The 22172-nt window shown below is 32.6% G+C and overlaps 2 protein-coding genes and 1 long non-coding RNA gene across 6 annotated transcripts; 1 reads left to right on the forward strand and 2 right to left on the reverse strand.

The window, feature by feature from the left end:
* On the reverse strand, nucleotides 1–2242 carry LOC126848912 (programmed cell death protein 10). The gene is made up of 5 exons (XM_050590251.1): nucleotides 1981–2242; nucleotides 1571–1748; nucleotides 1250–1382; nucleotides 997–1161; nucleotides 1–721 (listed from the first exon to the last, which is right to left on the reverse strand). The coding sequence occupies exons 1-5, from the start codon at nucleotides 2050–2052 to the stop codon at nucleotides 637–639; spliced, it is 633 nt and encodes a 210-aa protein (XP_050446208.1). The 5' UTR covers nucleotides 2053–2242; the 3' UTR covers nucleotides 1–636.
* On the forward strand, nucleotides 2116–5869 carry LOC126849030 (uncharacterized). Its single transcript, XR_007687344.1, has 4 exons — nucleotides 2116–2259; nucleotides 2495–2596; nucleotides 3552–4018; nucleotides 5737–5869. It is a non-coding gene; the product is annotated as an uncharacterized LOC126849030 (long non-coding RNA).
* On the reverse strand, nucleotides 4213–20440 carry LOC126848884 (uncharacterized). Of its 4 annotated transcripts, none has more exons than XM_050590177.1 (3): nucleotides 20053–20440; nucleotides 9425–9613; nucleotides 4213–7678 (listed from the first exon to the last, which is right to left on the reverse strand). In XM_050590177.1, the coding sequence occupies exons 1-3, from the start codon at nucleotides 20135–20137 to the stop codon at nucleotides 7323–7325; spliced, it is 630 nt and encodes a 209-aa protein (XP_050446134.1). In that variant the 5' UTR covers nucleotides 20138–20440; the 3' UTR covers nucleotides 4213–7322. The 4 variants fall into 4 exon arrangements, with proteins under 4 accessions (XP_050446134.1, XP_050446143.1, XP_050446125.1 ...); XM_050590186.1 differs by having other exon boundaries at nucleotides 4213–7660; nucleotides 9410–9613; XM_050590168.1 differs by having other exon boundaries at nucleotides 9410–9613.
* Nucleotides 20441–22172: the final 1732 nt, after the last annotated feature.

Here is a 22172-nt window from a genome sequence, read left to right on the forward strand (position 1 = left end):
GAAATAATCCCTCTACATTCTCCATTGTTGCCCTTATTTTGCTTTAAAGAGTATAAATGACAATGATCTTGCAAGTGTTTCAATGATGAGAATTTGCCAATTTGCAAATATTTTTGCAAATATTGCTTAATACTCGAATATGTGTACTGTTATAATAAATGCAATTTAATTATTATAGTATCCCAAAATCTGAGTATGTTTCATTTATATTTTATACTCTTTAGAGTTATAAGAAGCTAAAAAGGAGCATATATATATATATCTATATGACATTATTTTCATATAACAACAATAAAGTCATTCTCATATCTGAACATTTCATTGTATATACTATTATTGACCATTACAATGAGAATTGACGACTAATATGACATTTGAGTTGGCACAAAATAAAAGTATAAATAATTTGGAATAATATACCAACATTTTTATTTTATATATATATATGTAACAAAAACTATAATGCAATCAGTTAACATGGAAACATAATGATGTTGAATCCTCTATATCAGATTTTTAGGTTCTATTGTTTGTATAATTGAATATGCAAGATTAGCAGGTTGTAATATCTATGAATTATCTGACTCTTGTGATATTATCACATACAACTCAGGAAATTCATTACAGAATTGAAATTTACTCACATTTGTCCTTTACTGTAAGCATAATCATATTTGTTTGGTGTATCAGATACAGCGCGCTCACAAATACTGCGTTTGCTCTGCAAGAAGAATATATTTTATTATATTGTGTGACAAATATGTGTATATGAGTAAAGTCAAATGTTCATCTTTTTTAGGCGTTTCATTGTTTTTATTTCGACTACTTAATTTGTAAAACATTTTTTATTTTGCAAAGCATTAATTTAAAAATAAATTATTATTAATTGTTAGAATTTATTATTACATATTTACATATTTACATTATATTAAAAACCAAAACATTGTGCAATATATATATTTTTTAAGCTGTTTCTTTAAAAATTTATATACTTACTGTCCTTCTTTGAAATATTCCTTCAATGTATTGCTGAACCTTTTACTATATTTTACAAATTCTCTTTTGCGTTGATCTAATGCTTGTTTACCAGCTGAGCCAGGTATAAATCCAGTAACTTCATTCACAGCATCTAAAAGTTTCTTTATTGCGCTTGCAATTTCTCTGAAAGAAAATATAGTCATATACATAACATTTTATATGTATATAAAGTATATACACATATACACATATATATAAAAATTATACAAACTTGATTGTCTCAAGAAAAGTTTTCCTGTCTGTGATCTCATCAGGAATTCTGCTAAGTATTCTTTTCAAAGAAGTAGATTTTCGATTCAATTCTTGAAATGCATCTTCCGAACGTGCTGAACGGTATTCCACAACTGTAACCAAAGGCAAAAATGTATAAGTTTATCTAAAAACCTTAAAATAAATCATAGATATTACAAAATTGCTTTATTTATGTATTATAGAAGATATCAATAAAGATAAAAAATATATATAAATATAATATTGCATTTTTGACATAAAGAATTAGAATAAAAACACAGAAAAGTAAGATTTATCTTACCATCATAGTCAGAAGCAGCACCTTGCAATCGTAACACACTCTCGTTCATATCAAGATTGAGTTCTGCTCTACGTATTATACCCATGATTAAATCATGGGTAATCCCAGGATGAGAGCTCTCTGCTTTTGAGAGAGCTGCACGCAGAGTTTGCGCTGCCATGACATTTTGTCTTTCCAGCTACGAAATTTTGCACATTAATCAATCAAACGTTTTAACAAGAAGTTATTAAAGTTATTAAAAATGCAAAGTATCATATAAAGTATAAACAATTTAAATAGAAAACGCTCTCTTTTATATCTATTTCTTCCTCGCTTGTTATCCATCTTCTATGTATATATGATGAGTAAAAGTGAGATTATTTGAGGAAGAAATAATTATACTAAATAATAGCATATAGACGAGATAATACCTTGGTTAATATCGGTCTTAATATTACAGGAAGAACCAGTGATGTAACTGGAATCTCATCGCCCATTGTCATCCTTTACGGTATATGTTGTCGTTCGAGACGTCGAAAATACAATGAGTCGAGGCGAGAGGCAAAGTCAAAGCTGCTTCGGAATGAATGACGAGAAGATTGTTTATACACACGACTGGCTCACACCACCATAACTCTTTCTGTGACAGCTGTCACAATAGGAGCTAGATACGCGGAAATGAGGTTATTCGGCGCTGCCAACATTAATCGGTACGAGTCGAAAATAGGATAGATCTGTACGTTTCAGGACCAATTTCACCACCTTCGGTTAAGTTAACCGACGTTAAAATCAGCAGGGTGGCAACAGAAAATAGAGGTGAATGAAAACCAAGCATTCTTATCATTTCAGTTGCCACCCTGCCGTCGATTAATCTAACCGAAGGTGGTGAAATTGACCCTCAGTCGCACTTTCTACATTCTTGATCTCTCGTTTTTTCCTCTTCAGAAACACGAGTCTACATTTGTTTCATGTTAAAATATGGAGAATGCGAAAAATACAGCTTAAAAGAAGTATCTAATGTTACTTCTGCATCGGTGAAATCTGCAGGTAACGTGCATTCTACTTGTATCTGTTTTACCGTATTGATTATTGATATCGCGGCGATATATATTTTCTCTTGATTGTAATTATATCATAAATTTAAATAAAGAATCTTTATGCAAACGCTTAGACGCACAGCATTTTATATTTATAGTTATTATCTCAATTTGTTCTCATTTATCGCTCTATATATCAGTATTCTTCACACGATTTCTCTTGAACAATTGGCAATGAAATTTATGTTGCAAATCATTACTGAGAGATGGAAAAAAACAGTTAAAGCATATTTCTCTAGCATCAATTTTATTATATTTTCTCTCGTGCCTGTATTAACATTACGATTCGAAAGTAGCGGGCGATAATCGTTGAAATCACTGCATTCGAGAGTTGCTTTGCTTTAACAAATAGTCTCGATAATCGATAACTTCATGATGCATTAGTGTCGATGGGTAAAATGTATACATTTGCAAAATTAAGAGGTACGTTCCCGCTTAAATAGATTAATTAGAGATTAATTAAAATAATTTAGAATGAAGTCGAGCTAATATCATTATTCAAATATTACGATTTAAGATATGTGATCAAGATGATTAATTGTCGAGCTATCTGCATCTTTATTCGGGATTTTATTTTATGTCCATAAGTATGAACATGAACGTATTTGTATCTCCATAACCGTTAAGCCCATAGACATCAGAAACTAATATGTGCATTAAAAATTAAGATTGAGGATTGAAAATTAAAATTTGATCAATAGAGACAAAAAAAATTTGGTTTCTTTTATTCAAATTTCAATCTTTAATCTTCAAATGAGTAGTCTGATATGGTTTTTACTATTTTCGTGCATCTTCCTTGCGTTTAAAATATTTTATAAATTGAATTCGCATAAGTATTGCTAGATATTTATTTGAATGTAAGCAAAAAAAAAATTATATATTTTTGGTCATATGGGTTGTTCCAGGAAAGTGTCTGATGATTAGTGACTATTTCGGATTGAAGATCGGAAGCTTTTTGCCGTCTATTTCGATCGCGCGCACAAATTCCCGCTTATTTCGAATTTCGATTGCGCGCGCAAACTGTCGCCATGACTACGATGCGAGTCTCGCGGGTACGTGAACGCGGCAATCGACGCGATCGCGTATATTTTACCGAATTTTTTCGAATTTAGCGATGTGAGAGTGACGAAAGTGCATAGAATTTGCGAATTGAAATGCCGCGAAACCGAAGTAATAAAAGGTTTCCGTGGAGAACGCGATAATATCATGTAATCCGGAAAATTGTCCGTCGCGCGTTTCGCGATTGCTGTCCCAAAAAATATTCGCGTTGCGACAGAACATTTAGAGGAGGAAGAGGACTTCCAGGAGGAATTCAGGATCTCCTATCGAATATCGAGGAACTGAAATCTCGTCTGCAGCAGTGACGAAAAAGGTAAATGTTCTATATATAATTAATCCATTTATGGTTAACCGACGTTCTTGGAAAATTAATTTTACTACAAATAAAAATGCCATAATACATTTTTTTCATAAGAATAATTTTCGTATCATATCTGCAAAAAAGAGAATATTAGAAAATTATTATTTTGCATACAAAAAGTAATTCAAATTTAAAGTTTAATAAAGTTATTTACATTAGAAAATAATAATTTTTATGTATAAATATTTTTCTCTACATATATCATACATAAGATGTATTTAATTATATATAAAATCACAGACAGATCTTTTACAAAATTTGAAATATAAAACTGCGGCAAAAGATTTATGTTTTACAATTATGTAATGCGCAGACGAATATATATACATTCGTCAATTATTGTCGAAAGAAAAAGATGTTGATTGTATGATAATCGATGTAACACAATTGTTTTTTATACGAGAAATGAAATTTTATTGATAATGTAGGGATGTCCAAATACGTATATATAAAGAGTGTGTGTATAAAAGTATAAAAAATAAATATTAACAGCGCGCGCGCGCCGGTATTTTACGAGTCTCGAGGATATAATGAGTCATTCGTGATACGCCCTTGACAACGCGGAAATGCGTTGCGAGCAGTAGCCGAGAGTAAAATTACACGTAACAATAATGATAATTGTAACAGTAACACGGGAAAATAGGCGAATCGTTCACTTTAAAAAGATACTTTTACTCAGCACACTGCTAAGAACGAGACCGCATTTATAATTTATAATTATCTATTTATAATTTCTATAGCTATCTGTATTTGTTACGCGTAAATCACAGTATTTATAAATATTTTAACAGTTTCATTTGATGTTATTAAAAAATGGAAACTGGTAAAAAATGATTTTTGTGGATTTTTCATAATCAGACATATAAATCAAAATATACTATATTTTAAAATTAAAAAATTAATATTATTTAGAATTTGTATATCATATCTAATATATTATTTCTAAAATAATCGGACGATATATATTAATCATAACAGAATCGTAATTATACCGCTGTAATTGACATTGTATTAAACTGTTTTACAATAGTTAAAATTAAATTTCAATTCACTAAAAGCATTCTAATACTCATGCTTTTTTTACTCACATAAGTACACGTATTTTTATATTTGCTAACTAATTTGTATTTCGCGTGTTTTACATTTTACATTTGAAAGACTAAATTGGAAGATTATTGCAGATGTTGCACATTTTAGAATTTACTGTTTAACTCTGATAATTAATCGTCTTACGTTTCTACATATAATATGAATGATTCAATCTTCACATTATATTGCAGTTTTATAAATATAAATTAGCTCTATATATAGAGAGATAGATCTTAGGAAACATTTTTAAATCTTTCAATTTTTTTATCCCAATATATAATAATCTTTCGTTTACAATGATTTTTATGATTTCAAAATTTCGTTACATACAATAAGATTATTTATCTCAATATTAAAATATCCACTGATGTTTCCAAGCGCTCGCTGGACACACACACACACACGCGCGCGCGCGCGCACACACACATACACACGATCAAGTTAAATAAAATATAAATCCTCTAGTTCAAAGAAAAAGAATTACATGGCACATTCGATTGAATTTCGTAACGGAATCTACTTCTCTACTACTCGTAACGGAACATTCATTGATATCTATCGATCTTTTTGCATATTTTCAGAATCCAATTGCGTCAGAAAAATATTTTGGCCATGAGAGGTCACAGAGAGGCACGAAGACTGTTGGTGATTACTCGCGAACATAAACACATAAACGTTAATTAACGCGTAATTGATCGCTCGTGAGCCGCTGTTCACGCGAAGAGCTACGGCGCCTGCTCTTATCAGAAACATTGTCGCAATTATTATCTTAAATTATTTTTGCAGCCTCGTTTGCGTGGAGACACTTCTCATGGCAGTCGATTTATAATCTACAATAATCGTCCCTAATTGACGGAGTCGATAAGCGATTAGGATATACCAATCGCATACAGCACTATCATGTGCATAAGTCTACAAGTTCTCACAATTTACATTATAATAACACGTTTTGCTCGATTCGCTAGTCGATAAATCAATGATGATATTGATTGTCGCGGGGGATTTTTCAAAGTCCGTTGTATATGATGGAAATTTATATTTCTAGAAATAAAAATCTTGATTTATTATATTAATATAGTAAAAAAGAAACCTTTTAATTTTATATCTAAACCTTGGTAATTCTATTTTGAATGGCAGTGATTGATTGAATATAATCATTTATTTCATTTATTTATTAAATATTCTTAAATATTCGCACATCCTGCCATTAATCTTGCTTCTTAAAGTATGAAACGTCGTGCGTATGAAAAGATTAACGTTTCCACGAACGCTACGATCGGGATTTTTGGTCACATTTTCGATTCGATTCACCATTTTTCGTAGGCCGATTAAATTAATTATTGCTCTACAATACAATAATATTTATTTGAACGTGTATTATCCCCTAGTCCAAGGAACTCACGAAGACGTACTTTCCATTACGTTCCATTCTATTTTTTTTTTATCAATTTTTTTATTATTATTTATCTCGGACAACATTCTTCGACTTTGATCAAGTTCGACTTATATCAAGTATATCATCTAAGTGTCATCAATATATCAGGCTACGATAAATTCTTCTATACAAGCATGGACTCAGAACAACCGTTAGCATTGTTAATCATCGTTCTTCTTTTTATTGGAGTTTCGAAAAAAGATTTTTCACTGATAAAGCTATAGAATCTCATGTAAATAATGAAAATTTGATTTCCTGGTAATAATACATTATTCAACTTGAAAACTATCAAAATTTTCTTCGATGAATCTAATTAAATTTTATCGTTGATTATTTTTATAAGATCAATGTATAGAGAATAATAATTTTTCGCACAATATCTCCTCGAGACTTGAAATATTCAGTATTTTTTAGAGAAATGTGAAAAACGATTCATACAATCCGGAATGATACTAACACTTTGATGAGTTTTTGCTCGTTATTTTTATCAATGACGTCTTAGTTATGTCACATATAAAACACAATGAAGACACACGTTTAGTCACTCTTTCTTATACCATTGCAATGATAACGTTCAAAACAGCTTCTTTATTGAACAGTCATCTTCAATATTTGTTAATCGTCCGAAAACTTCAACGAAGAGATCCATGTGACTTCTTCGCGATCAGTTTGATCGTCAGGCTTAAATTGAGTCCATAATCCTCGCCAAGAGGATGATCTTTTCAAGGTCTTCTACGCAGGCGCCTGTACCATCGGTCTGTGAATCGGCACCGAGATCACGTAGATATCCAGCTTCTCGCCGGTCGTCTTGTCGACGATTTCACCGTAGTTGACGGAATCGTACGAAGGCGGTGCAAACAGGTGATAAGGCGGCGGTGGAGTTTCCGTAACTCCGGGAGTATTTATCGTCTCGGCGCGCTGCGCATAGGGTACCGTTAGGGGTCGGCCACCCCGTCTACAGCACCACTCGGAACAGCTGACGATGAGGAAAAACGCCACCAGGCCTCCGAATGAGCCGATGTACCAAACTATCGACCATGGATCCAGCGGATTCTGCAGATCGCCGTTGACTATAACAAAACGGGGACCTGTGAGCGAGCAGCTCTCGTTAATAATCGGAAACGTGTTAATTGTTTCAAACTATAAGCTCATGCGACTATAGCTCATGCAAAAAGATTAATAGAAGTAAGCTGTAAAATAAAGGATGCTCAACAAGAATCTAAAAAATTAAGAAAAATCTTGCGCATGAATTATCTCCATTAGAGTTGAGGAATCATTTTGTCGTTGAATCAAAGATTATGAGGAACCTTGATGAATTCTAATGTCGGAAATTTTATAATTACAGCATTGATGAATATTTGTGACTCGCATAGATTTACACGAAATGGAGTGGTAAAAAATATCGTTAGAACATGAAAGGTATGGTGCGTAAACAGCTAACGTTTTCATTTACTCATATATTCATATATTTTTTTGTTAAGATGCCATTCTCGATAGAAACCCGAGACGAGTGTTAATTTAAAATTACCTTGTCGTTAAAGAGAATATCGATAAAAAATATTAAATAATATTACTTATGTAAACTTGAATGGAAAATTTACATATTATATTTGTTAATATTATTTGTTTGCAATTTTACGCAGCGTATTCTTTTTATACTTTATATGCGTCAAAAAAATCGGCAAATTGCTATTCGAAAATTGAGACGATAATGATTTCATACGAGCGGCATGTTGAGATATATATTTTGCATTCTTGACACGGTTGCGATATAAATATTACGAGAAAAATTTTTAAAACCACGCCTCTTTTTCCGATCGACGATATTCGTGCGGACGTTCTCGATTGCCATTAATACATGACGTGCACGAAGCGAAAGTCGGAAAGACAATGTAAATGAAGATGGAACGACCACTAATTTACATAAATCCTTGGCACGAGCGGCGTGGATTATTCTCTGCAGTCGTGATTTTAACGGAACGCTTAGATAGTTGAGATCTTAAATCTCATTTGTTTACAATTTTATTGGGCAATAAACTCTATTCTTTACAATGTGATGTTTTCAACGCAACATATCATAGATTATTTATAAATGTATGATTTCTTTATATATCTAGAGAGATTTATTCTTAATATTATGCAGAGAGAGAAAGAGAGAGAGAGAGAGAGAGAGAGAGAGAGAAATTATATGATAATAATATTTTATTATTATAGTCAATTGATAATTATTTTATTTTGAGCATGTAAATATCGAAAAAATTAGATAGTCTTTTACAATTAAAAAACCAATTTTGTATTATTATGTTGTATATTAATTTCTATATTGAAAACATTCTACATTTACTAATAATTAATAATTTTGATTAACTTACTACATCGGTATTATTTACGAAGAATTTTATATTATCACCGAATTATAAAAAAAGTATGTTTTCATGGTAAACTGATTCGAATTTAACGTCAGAGGAAAATATTGGCAAAAGAAATCAAGAGTATAGTACGATAATAATGACGACGAAGCAGCAACAGTATATAATTGTCGATATGTAAATATTCAGCGAAATGTTGAAGATTCGATAAAGACCAATTCCGCTTTTGTTGACCTTTATGAAACATGATATTAATGTATAAAAAATATACAAGCATGAAAAAAAAAACATATCAATGAAATACACAGAAAAATATTACCGAATGATGCACAAACGTGTTCGTTGATTGCAACAGGAAGTGCACGATGATTCGCGATAATGAGAATGTGCACGTGATACTGCTTATTATATGATCACATTCTCTCTCGTGCACAAATAAAAATGATTCACCTGATGATTTCTTACCGATCTCTTCTGTATCTCTTTCTTTCTCCCCGTTCTCCTCTTTCCCTCCGAATGTGATCACGTAGACTGTCTCCTCGTTGTCATCGGATTTCGAATCGTCCGAGTGACGATTGTCATTTACGCTGTGAGTGGCTTTATTGCTCTCCATTCGTCTTTCAGCACCAATGTTATAACTCGACACTGCGTGAGCTGCGACATAAATTGCAATCAATTACTTAATTACATTTAACTTCATGCATGAATGTATAGATTATTCTTTCTAAAGTTTGTATATGTGCATATATATGTAACTTTTATATTGCATTTATTAAAAATATTCATATATTTGAGATTAGTCAATCATAGTCACTTGAGTACTTAATTCTTAAATATATTTTTAATATATATTTCTAGATCTCTTGAATCTATTCAAAATATGACTATTCGATATAGAAAATTTATGATTTTTTTCTCAAATTATTTATTAATCACTTTTTAATTTTTGTTTCCCCTCAGAAAACTTCTTAAATATTACGCAGTTGTTTACCGCTTGGTCGCATTCCCAAATAGGACGCAAATACTACGCGTGTATTATGTCGAGTTAGATCTCAGGGCTAAAGATGTTGTAACGCTCAACAAACAACTTTGCCTGTCACTCGTTAACCTGCATTGCAATGTTAGAAACTTCACGTGCTATTTATTAAGCCAAGTTGATACTCGCCGTCAGTCTTGCTCCGATTTGTTGATACGCGTGTATTCTTAGCGTGAATGATAAAAAATTACAGCTTGAAACAGACATTCATAATAATTACCAAAACAATCATCCATAAGTTAGTGCCCAGAAAAACTTGTCTTTGAATTGCAAATGTTATATTAACGAATTTATAAATGTATACGAAAACTTCTCATAATCATTTCTTTAGAATTGGCTGAATATACATATTGATGATTAGATGATGGAATAAATTCAATCGATATAAAGATGACTGACAAACAATTTTAAGAAATTTCTTTTTAGCAACGAGATTAATATGCCTAACATATTCAAAAGCTATTTTTGCTTATTGCGGTATCAATTGTTAACTTTGCTCGCAAAGATAAATTCATTCTTAGGGGGTCATATCAGTATTAAGTATTATCGCGAAGTAGTTTCAATTCTTTTTTTCATTATAAACAATCTGGAAAAGTTTCACGAGTTCATAAAAGTCAAAGATCGCATTACTGTCTTTAAATTTTTATATGCAAGAGCATTCGTTTTTATATGTAAGAAAAAGAATAATCGAGAGAATAAGCAAATAATTTAATAACGTCATAATAATAATTTCAAAAGTTTAATAAAATTAGTGACGATTATCGTGAATTTTCTTAATAAAAAATATATTCTTTTGCTTTTTTTTTTTTACTAAATTGTATATGGTAAATATTTTGTTGCTGCTCTGTGCTATTTTTTCAGTTCATTGTTAGACTTTATAAAGTGGTAAGACATAAAATCAATCGAAGCATAGGCTTCCCCTTTTTAAAAGAAATGCTGATATTGTTACTACGTTTTCTTAAAGCGAGGTGTGGCCGATACCTTTCAGTTCTACCAGAAACTTACATCTCTACCCTGACACGATTACCTACTACTTAGCAGCACCGTTGCCTGACCAGATTTGGGTTCGGCTTTATGGTCAGAGTTACTTATGTGTAAGAACATATTCGATCTGCGCTTAAAGTTGCTTTTGCGTTAAATGCAAATCCGGTTTAATACATTAACGAGGTATAATTTGCTAATACACTATAATTTACTAATATATTATGAATATATTATAGCAGGTTGGAATATCTTTGTTAAAATTTCGGTATACAAATTATTTTTGAGTCTTTTTAGAATTAGTGTATCAAATTTATGTATAAAACGTTCATAATCGAAAAGGATAATAAATACGATTGCAATAAATATGTTTTCTTACGCGATTGTATTAATAATAAATATTACAAAGCTGAAAAGAACACAGGGAAATAAGAAATGGTATTAAAATATTGAATATAATATGTTAACACATTAAGTAATTTCATATAGATTAGAGATAGATTAACTTCTATTATATAAATATTATTTTTACATTCGTGCAAATTAATAAATATCATTGAAATTGCAGGAAATATTCAATTTACGTATTGCCGTCAAGATGATGATTTTTTGTAAACACGATCATTTTCCGTTTGTTGAGCCGTCGTATCATTGAAGGTTGTGTAATTGAAGACAAAGTCGCACGAGGCAGAGAGAGAGAGAGAGAGGGAGAAGGAATGGAGGTGGGGGAGGAGAAGGTGGGAAATGAAGACAGAAAGAGACACAGTCGTGATACTGTGTATGAAAAATGTCCATTACTTTTTGCTAGCTACGACCTCGTCATCGGAGTCGCAGCATCCACGTTTCGCGCGAGTCACGTACGCTTTTCGTTAAACGTTAAACAAAAGCGATTACGAGAGGGATTTCCACCGGTAGATAGATAATTTAAGTCGCGACAGATGAAAACTTTTCGCGATTTTTATATGACATGTGCGGCTGACATATACATAAACACAACCGCGACAAAGCGACGGAATCGTCTCCTCTCTCATCTCTCGTTACTATCTATTAACAGGTTTGTACTTATGTCGCATGCGTCGCATAAAAATCGCCCAGTTTCATATCTGTCGCGATTTAAATCATCCTATGTGATAGAAATCTTTTTCGTAATCGTTTCTATTTCGCGTTTGCAGTCATCAGTGCGTCGCGCATATGGGTAACGATTAATATTAATATTGTTTCGATATGTATTATGAAACAGACGTAGCGTTTATGTAACGGCACTTAGGCGCGATCACGAGTCACGTTTCAACAATCGGTCCAAGTGTTCGAATAGTATAGTTGGCTACGCCTAAAATGTAAATTTTTCGCTTATGACCGGCGAAGCACACAAGGTTGTGCTTTACGTATATTATAACGTCACGATGCTATTCTGAGCACACGCACGCTTGGTCACGTGACGCGTGGTTTATTCACGTGAGACGAACTTGATCTGTCTCTTAATACTTATAAGTATTGTCTCAATAGGCTTTGTCTTTATATACTAATTTGCCGTTTGTAATTTGAAACGTGTCGCGACTCGAAAAAATAATCTAATCCAAAATGACTATAATACCGTTAAATTTTCTAATAAGGTGATTAAAAAATAATTAACTTTATTTATTTATATTTGTTATTTTAATTATAGCATAACTACACACACACACACAAACAAACACACACACACACACACACATATGTTTTGTTTACAAGTATTTTAAAATATTTTTTAAAATATTATATAACTATTTATATACTAGATAATTTGCACCATGATTCAAAAGATTGATACATCATAAATTATTATTGTGTGTGTAGCGGGTCGTTATATAGCATATGTTATCAATATTATTGTGACATATATTTATTTGACATTGTTAAGAAGCGTTACATATCTATTTTACGCGTTACTCTATGTTGATAAACTTTTCTCTTTCATATAAACTTTTGAACTTTAAAATATGAAAGTCTCTTTAAAGTCTTCACGTTGAAGCATTTCCTTGTGAAAATGACTCCTGTCTCGCACGGATATTGTTTGTAAAGTTTTACCTGACACGCGTGAAAACACCTGAAATACATCGTGGTTACGAAGACACCGAGTTGATCGAAATATTTGCAAAACTCTGGTCAGCGACGAAATCAAGATAAATCGCTGACAGTATAGCGGCAAGTAATACTTCCTGAAATCTTACAGAAAAATCTCATAGATTACACAAGAGTCTAAAATGCGATCAGAAGAAACTCTTTAGAAGTTTCATAAAATATTATTAATTGCAAGATGCGTGCGGATAAACTTTGAAGTTTTTTTTTTTATAATATTACTTGTACTCTTGATCAATTTTTTCCCTTATTTTAAGTCCACTACAGGCTGTTCTTTTTTTGCATAATATTTAATTTTTTTAAATTAATTAAAATCACTTTTTCTTTTTTCTTTTTGTTTGCACTGCTTCGTTATAAGATCAAGTCTTATAATTAAATATATGATGTAAGAATAATAAATATCATAAGAATCGATTGTCGTAAAAATCGAGTATCTCTCATATCTTTCTTTATTTCTCATAAAGAACGCATCACGCGATGAGATACTCCTGTTTATGCATCCACACGCGCACGTTATCGGAAAGTAAAAAGATACACGTATATATCTCAAGCGAGGTTCAACGTGAGACATTTTAATGATCATGTATATCCGAGTTGGCTTGATAGATCAATAATTCACAAAACTATGGCTCGGCGTACGCAGGAGTTGCACACTTTCGTTCATCTATCAACATGCATTTGCCATCGAACAGCGACATATACATATGACCGCCTTTTAAAATTATTATCTATTTATCGTTTATCATTTTAGTCGTTTATTTTCATAGTGATGTAAAAATCCAGCTTTAAAACATCATGAATTCTAATTATAAAATGAGAGTAATAGAGTTAGAGAGCGTTGAATCTGATTTTTGCATCTCTTTCAAAATAATCAATTTATTTATTCATATTATAGATTGTTGCATAATTCTGCTCGCTTGTTTATATGAATGCAAAACGAGAAATCAATTTTTAAAAATTGCTATCTTTTATACTTTTTTTTTTTCCTTTTTCACCAAGATCTGCGGTATATTTATTAAATCGAAAACACGTCGTGTAGTGTCTTGGATTGCATTAACGGTTTTTAAACGCTTATATGTTTTGAATATGCAATCTATGATAGAATAACGAAAATACAATATATTTTATTAATCTTCTTTATAGATAATAGTCTAAAAGTACTAAAAGTTTCTTAGAAACGATAAGATTGTTCCTACATTTATATCAAACAATATCGGGCAAATTTTATATAGTCTTCTAACAATAAGATAAGAAATAAACTTATTATAACATTAAATCTTTCACATATATTTTAATGATATACATACATGTATAATAATAGAATTGCAATTATATATGCATAAATGTCACTTATCTTGTGACGATGTGATAATTCAGTCGTCGGCGAAAATCGCTTCGCACCTGAATGTTTTGCGTGAATTTAATCGCGTGCGAATATCGGAAGTGCCGATTATATATCGCGCGACCGTCAGAAAATGCTAATTATTATATTTATTTGTTCGAAATAATGTTATTTACGCAGATTTGCCGATTAAAAACGAATGTGTTAAGAAAAAAAAATATCGCGAGTGCTGTTTAAAATATCGAGCGGTTGTATTATCATGTTAATTGGAATACGCGGCCGTAATTATAATAAATTATTTTGGTTAATTTATATAAGTATGCTTAGAGGTGATGTAAAGGATTATTAACTAGATATTATCACCGATGAAGCAGCGAATGAAACAACATCTCTTTTTTTTTTATTTCTCAGTGGTTTGATGAATCAAATTAATTTAATAATTATGCTTGCATCATCAATTGTTTGTTAATTGGAAACGCTATAGTTGCAAAAAGAATTGCGTTTCCACACACACACACACACACACACACACACACACACACACACACACATACATATTTAAAATATATTATCAGCGATGTACAAAATATTTTCATTTGTAACAATCGAAACGCGACATGAAAAATTTGACTAATATTTTTTTGTCATTATATACATAGTATATCTACTATTATACACTACATTGAAAATCTATTATTAGTTAATTAATAATTTCATGAGATTGAATATAAAGTAATTCTTATAGAAATATTTTAAATTAATATTCGTAATCAAATATTTTATTAAACACTGAGTAAATAGCATTGATTGATCATAAATTAATTTCACATATGTGCGTTGATTTTATGCAATTCTCGAAACTACCTTAGTTTTCATGATAGCATCTTGATAACATTGTTTGCGTTATCAACAATTATAATCAACACTTTTAACTTGTAACCACTGAATAATTGAATCAGTTTTGTCCATTTATGCGGCTATTGACGTATTAAAATGTGTAATATATTATTAGTATATACTTATAAGTATGTTTTACATAATCATTGTATAATTGAGATTGGTTTTAACAATCGGCCATTTGTATAGCTATTGAATCAAAATGCAATATATTATTAGTTATTACATTGGCGAGAGGAGTAAGAAAAGCGGAGAGTAAAGTGGAGATACGATTACAGGTGATGCGCCCGCGCGCAATTATTCACTAATAGGTAATTAAATCAGCCGGTAATGGTAAACAAGTGACGCAATGAGATATGGCGGAAAACAAGCCGATTGTGCTCGCGAAATCGTCCCGATATTTAGAGTCCCTCCGATTCCCTCTACAGTGATCTTCGATATCGGGAATCGCTCGACTTGGTCGCGGTATTCAAGTACGCTCGTTCAAATTCGTTTTCTTTAGTCTCATCTCGTGTGCTCTCATCTCGTTCGCTTTGACGCGCATTGTCCGTTTTTGTTCCATTTTTGAACACTTCGCATATTTTATTAAAAGGCTAAATCTATTGAAAATCGAGCACCCCAATAAATCAATGTATATAGAAGAGTGCAATTTGTCGACTGATATATCAAATAATTATCAACGTTATTATTTCAAATTTATTCGATAGCCTTCTAAAATACAATGAATAAATTGATATATATATGCCAAGATGTTATTGATGTTCAAAAATATAATGGGATTTCTCTTAGCGGAATGAATTTTATCATCTTATACTTTTCCATCGGAGAAATTAAGAAAAAGAAATAAGTACAGAACTCTTTTCTCTATTATTTTATTTTTTATGCTTTACGTTTGTCATTGACAGAAATAAAATTAGACTCACAGGTAGTTGTCCCTCCTCTCTTCCAATCATGTTCGTAAACAGGAAAATTTTTGTAATATAATTATATATATATAGTGAAAAGTCACGCGCGGATGCTATTTAGTAATTCTACTTAACGATCCGATCGCGTAATTTCTTAAAATATACGTAGAAAGGCGCCTAATTGTTCTCGAAGAACGCGATTGTATTCGAAGAATTGCGAATTATCCGGAACTTTATCCGACCGTAAAGTTTTCGTACTCCGTGTAATTGTACTTTGTGGCCAAGTCCAGTGTGATTCTCCTGGCATCGCTCCAAGTTCCGTGATCACCGTGTATTATTATCGGAAGTATTGTTAGTTGGTTTAAGTGATGTATATAGAGCCTATTGTCGATGGACACGTACCGGCAGCGAGTGCTGCCTTCTTTTCTTGAAGAAGAAAAAGTATCGAACTCCGTTCTTCTCTCTCGTCTACATATAGATCAAAAAGTGGAGCTTCTCGCCTATATTTCAAAGTCAAGTATATATAAGATTCTGACGTCTTTCATATGACACACGTAAGCGGATATTATATAATATAAATCAGGTTATCGAAATTTAGCTCTCTAAATAATTTGGTCTCTAATGCATAATTGATGTATATAAATGATAAATGCTATTTTTTTCGTGTGTGCTAATTTTGCAATATCAAAAAATGTCTGGGAAAAACATCCGGTTACGATTGGAATCTCATAAATTTTATTTGATCCATTTTTTTTATTTGTCCATGATATTATCGTGAAATTAAGTAACTTCTTTGATAAAATAAATTTCTTGATAAGCATAGAATTAATTTTTATCTCTGGAAAAAGAATAGCGGGAAGATTCGTATCTTCAAGTCTACTTGAGGAAGTTTCATCGTAATTGTATGCTAAGGATCCGCAGGATATATTCGAGGTTAAAGATATGTAACGGTTTCCAGTTGCTCTTGTACTTCTATATTTAGCAACATTATATGTATGATTATATGTTCGTATATCCGTTAACTGGCATCTAGACGGGTTATTCGACCGGTCGAATAGAAATTTGAAAGATACATTCGATAAAAGACTCCAAAGTATTTAAAGTAATGATTCATTTTAGAGCGTGAAAGTTCGAGTTGTCTCGAACACATTATTACACATAGCATAGTTTCTATTTAGCGGCAAGTATGATGAATATTTAAAAAAAAAAACATAATAAGCAAATATATTTTCGAAACCTAAACAATTATCGTATATCGATATCTTTCTAATCTTTCTCTAGCGTTAACAATAAATTATATGTAATTTTATATAATGTGCTTTTTTATTTTATAGCGAGAACTTTTGCTGTGATAAAATTTTTTTCATAAAAATTATGTCGCGGTAAAAATAATCACATTCTTTGGATTATAGATCTTGTGTCTGAATTATTCAATAGCTAGATGTGGAAAAAGCTGCTGCATCGACATTGCTCAGACGCCACTGAATTATTACGATATACTCTCGTTAATAAAACAACGTCGCGGCGCGTGGCTTCTTGACACTTTGCTCAGAATTAAATTTCCGCGCAGAATTAGTTTCCATGAAATGAAACCGCGAAGATTATTGAATAAATTTCTTCGACTCTTCGTTTTATACTTGTTCCGCATTACTCTGAGAAATTATTAGAATAATGACTCGAAATAATAGTCTAATAATATTCACCTCTATAATTAGAAGGTTAATAAGTGTCATTTTTTGCTTACGTAGCATCATTAATTGTGGATATATTGGTTACATAAAAAAAGATGTAAAGCAAGGAAGCGCAGGGTCAAGTATATTGTTAACCGCTTTATAGTGCACTTATTATTGATTATATGACGCATTTTTCGTACAAAAGAACGCGCAGATAAGAAGGGGAAGAGGATAGAAGTTGCTAAACGTGCGGGGGGAGGACGATCGAAACTTTCGTATATCGATTGGTTTCCTGACGTTGAAAATGTACCAAGTCCGTCTCAATTCGGCGCGACAGTTCAAGCGAAATTTTGGTCGATTACGAGAGCGCGCGGGCGAGATAAATCTGTCATTCACAGACGTATGCAAAATGCACACGCGATAGAACACAGTGCAATCTCGGCATTAACCGTCGGCAAGCGTCGTGCTCTTTGATGCGAGTTCTTTCGTAAACCACCTGTCGTATTAATGCTTTTTATCGCGTTTATACAATCTTCGCGTATTCGATACAGCTGTTTCGATAACGATGTCACGTGACAGCCAGGCTCCCGCTATATCAATCGAGTCCTGTATCAACTTAGATCGACTTACAAATATATGAAATTACAGCATTATGTATCTTTTTTCTAGAGAGATTCGTTCATTGATCTAACAGAATTAATATCAGTAAAGGAATTATATATATATATATACATATATATATATATATATATATATATATATATATATAATATAATATATAATATATATATATATATTATATATATATAAAATTCGATGTTGAAATAATATATGCTTTTAAGTTTGAAAGCGTTTCTTAATTTTAAAACTTAATGATTTTTTTTTTCTTTGATTAGTGTATCAATATTGCGCAATATTGAGTGACAAGATAATATTCTTCGAAAACGAAACATATCTAAAATATAAATAATTTATTCAATATTATTTTATAGTCCTCGACATAGAGTCTGTCTAAATGCTTGGCTGAAATATGTATACAATAATTGACTATAAACAATCGAGATCCGACGTGAGTCGGATTAGATTAATACTGGAAAGCTTGCAAACTGAAGAGTCTAATCGAAATCTCATAATCGTATAGCTCACATCGTGCTTTAAATAATGCAATGTTATCTATATCTGGAGCTGGATCGATTGAAATGCGGTCCAATAAACCAGACTCTCTTCCTCAAGCATGTTTATGAAACATTCTACGACGCTCTTTTTTCTTTATTATCTTTATAGCGTTTTGGCACGTACGGGTTACAGAGGTCATTTCTTCGTACTCTGGTAATATAGCACGTCGCGATCCAAGCGCAATATTCGAAGCATCTCAAAACGGAAATGACAGATTTACCGTTAAATAGTTTAAGCAAGGCTATTGGATCTTATGAAGTTTCTATCGCGATTAATATTTCGTATACGTATATATATATATATATATATATATATATATATATATATATATATATATATATATATTTATTAACAATTTATCTAAAATTAATCATTTTACATATTAATTCTCACGCATTTAGAAAGCTTTATAGAAAAAAGAATAAAGGATAAAATCTCTATATTTTTCAAATCTCTATTTTTGTTATTAAAAGGAAATTTATTATCGATTTATATGGATTTGTTAATAGAGAAAATAATTCACTAATACTTTTATTATCCTATTTCAAAATAAAATATTTCTATATATATTTCAATATTATTTATACGATTAGTTCAGGCAAAGTCATTTATGATAATACGATCACAATCGATAAAGAATCACATATGTCGATACTCAAAATAAGTTATTGCCTAAACTGCTCGAAGATCTGGCACGACCGATGTATAGAAGATCGCTTTTGTCGGTATGTTAGAAAATCAAAAATAAAATAGAAATTTATCATTTCATCACACGCTCTTATCACTTAATGCGCGATAAAGTCCCCACACAAGTAGTAGTTTATTAAATAATATAAAAGTCGGCGAAAGAAAAACTTGCATGTGATGAATCACGAGATCTCGCCTTTGTTCCACCGACAAGATACTCATCGTAACGAGATAAATCGCATCATGTTCATCGACGTGAAACTTTACGTAGAACGTACCTGGTATCGGCGCGTTGAGGAAGGCCTGGTTTTTCGCCACGAGAAACGAGACGATAACGAATAGGCACCACGCGAGGACGATCATTCTGGTTCGAAGCGATCGCTGATCAGTACACACATACGATCCGTTCGATCAGCTTGCCGAACTGCTCGGCGTCGACGCGTACACTACGTGACTTTCACGTGTCTCTTATGCATACACATAAGCTGAATACTAGTCGCACGATGAAATTTATTTTGCTTACAAAAAAAAAAGAAAAGAAAAGGGAAACGATTTTTCTCGTCGGTACACGTGACTCTCGCTGCACTTGGTGTGGCGCGCCACGCAGACGACTCGGCTCTGCCGACTTCTCCGACCGGTTAGCCAGCAGTGAACTGCTCGTGTTCCTACCTCGGGTATCGTAATATACATAAAGTCGCCAGATAAGCCACGGCTGACACCCCACCACGGACGCACCTCGTCGTGGGACGGCCCGTTCCTGCTCGTTCTCTGGTGCGCGCCACTGAAGAGCTTGAAATCCTCTTGCCTCCCAGTGCGAAGTACAACGTGGTCCCCTAGCTTGTTCCCCGCGGGACGCGATACGCGTCGTGATACTTACGATCGCGATCGTAAGTAACTCTTCGTTGTCATGAAAATTGATGCTCTTTACGTCGACGTCGATTAACCAACTCTGATTAATGGGGGGCTTCTCTGATTACTTTCTAAATGAGTAATTAATATACATTGAAATATTATATAGTTAACGGTATTGTGTTTCGGTTTTCCGAATGTAATGTGAGATTGATATATGTTTTGAACATTTAAATTTTTAGGACGCTGAGTTCTTGTCTCGTGTGTGCTTCCTTTTTCTGGAAAAAGGAAACTGGAAACTGGAAAAAAATGATCCGCTGATATTATCTATGAATATATGAGTCGATGTGTGACAATACGTACAATGTCCGCGTTACATAGATGTTGTACAACCGCGTTGATAGATAGCGAGTAAAATTGACAAGTCGATTATGAAACGATAAAAAGCTTCCGTTGGTAATACCTGCATTATATAACAACATATCGCACAGTTTTTCTCGATCATTTAAATACTTCGTTATAAAACAAGTTTGATGTAAAATGTTAAGGTCACTTGATCATTCTGTCGAAATCCTTTCATCATCGCACCCAATATGATTATGACGTGCTTCCGCATTCGTTGCTCCCGCCGAATTGCGCGTCGGTTTTTTCTTCAGAAAAACTCGGCTCAATTTTTTAAGACATCGAATATGTGAGGTGTCACCTGAAATCTTCCTTGACCGAATCCTCGACGTTTCAATAAGTCTTCGTTCGCCATTTACATATATGTCTGCTTCTCGAAGCGTGTAGAGTAGATATCATTATATTTCTTACAGTATATATCGTCGTGAGATTGAAAAAAATTCGTCGGCTATAGTCGCACATTTAGAGTCACATTTCCAACTTATCAGACTGTACCTTTATGCAGTTTGCATGTAAAATGGCAGACCAGAGACAACGGATATTTATAACTTTATAAATTTGCCAGAATTATGAACATTTGCTTTTCTCTCCTGTGGCATTTCGTACAGAAATAATAGGAGGAGATATACAGAGAAGCTTGGGAATAATTATAATAACTTTAACAAAATTCGTATACATTGCGCAAAAATATTAAAAGATATAAAAACGCTTGAACAGAGAGAGAGAGAGGAGGAGGAAAGGAGGGATGAAAAGTCATCGATCTTCTCGACGATGGTATCAGTGATGGAACAGGTGTGTATTTTCGCTTCGATGGAGAAATGAATAACAGATATATGACGCGTAAATTGTATAGTTTTCTTGATAAGATTCGGCGCGCGCATCTCGCCGATACATGCGTTCGAGAGGTAATGATTAATGTGAATCATACATATAATGCTCCCACTGATAAGAAAAATCATTCCGTCACGATGATGAAAAGATGTCATTTTTAACGAAACGTTACGGAGACGAGCGCAAGAAAACTCGTGAAAATCCCACTGCGTCAGTTTTCCGCGAAAGACATAGTAATCTTATAATTGTATGTTGCTTTACATCTTTACGTTGTTTGCGCGCAGATGACGTTCCAACGAACGTCAGACTTGGAATG

Source organism: Cataglyphis hispanica, chromosome 1 (genome assembly GCF_021464435.1).
Source record: "Cataglyphis hispanica isolate Lineage 1 chromosome 1, ULB_Chis1_1.0, whole genome shotgun sequence".
In the NCBI taxonomy this organism is placed as follows: domain Eukaryota; kingdom Metazoa; phylum Arthropoda; class Insecta; order Hymenoptera; family Formicidae; genus Cataglyphis; species Cataglyphis hispanica.

Bases quoted from the DNA above. Each gene is read 5' to 3' on its own strand.
- LOC126848884 (XM_050590168.1), bottom strand. From the start codon at position 20,137: ATGATCGTCCTCGCGTGGTGCCTATTCGTTATCGTCTCGTTTCTCGTG. The intron at 9,614-20,052 runs GTACGTTCTACG...TTTATGTCGCAG, and splicing joins CCTCAACGCGCCGATACCAG to CTCACGCAGTGTCGAGTTAT. The intron at 7,679-9,409 runs GTGAATCATTTT...GCTCGCTCACAG, and splicing joins GATCGGTAAGAAATCATCAG to GTCCCCGTTTTGTTATAGTC.
- LOC126848912 (XM_050590251.1), bottom strand. From the start codon at position 2,052: ATGACAATGGGCGATGAGATTCCAGTTACATCACTGGTTCTTCCTGTA. The intron at 1,162-1,249 runs GTTTGTATAATT...ATTTTCTTTCAG, and splicing joins ACTTTTCTTGAGACAATCAA to AGAAATTGCAAGCGCAATAA. The intron at 722-996 runs GTAAGTATATAA...TTCTTCTTGCAG, and splicing joins GAATATTTCAAAGAAGGACA to AGCAAACGCAGTATTTGTGA.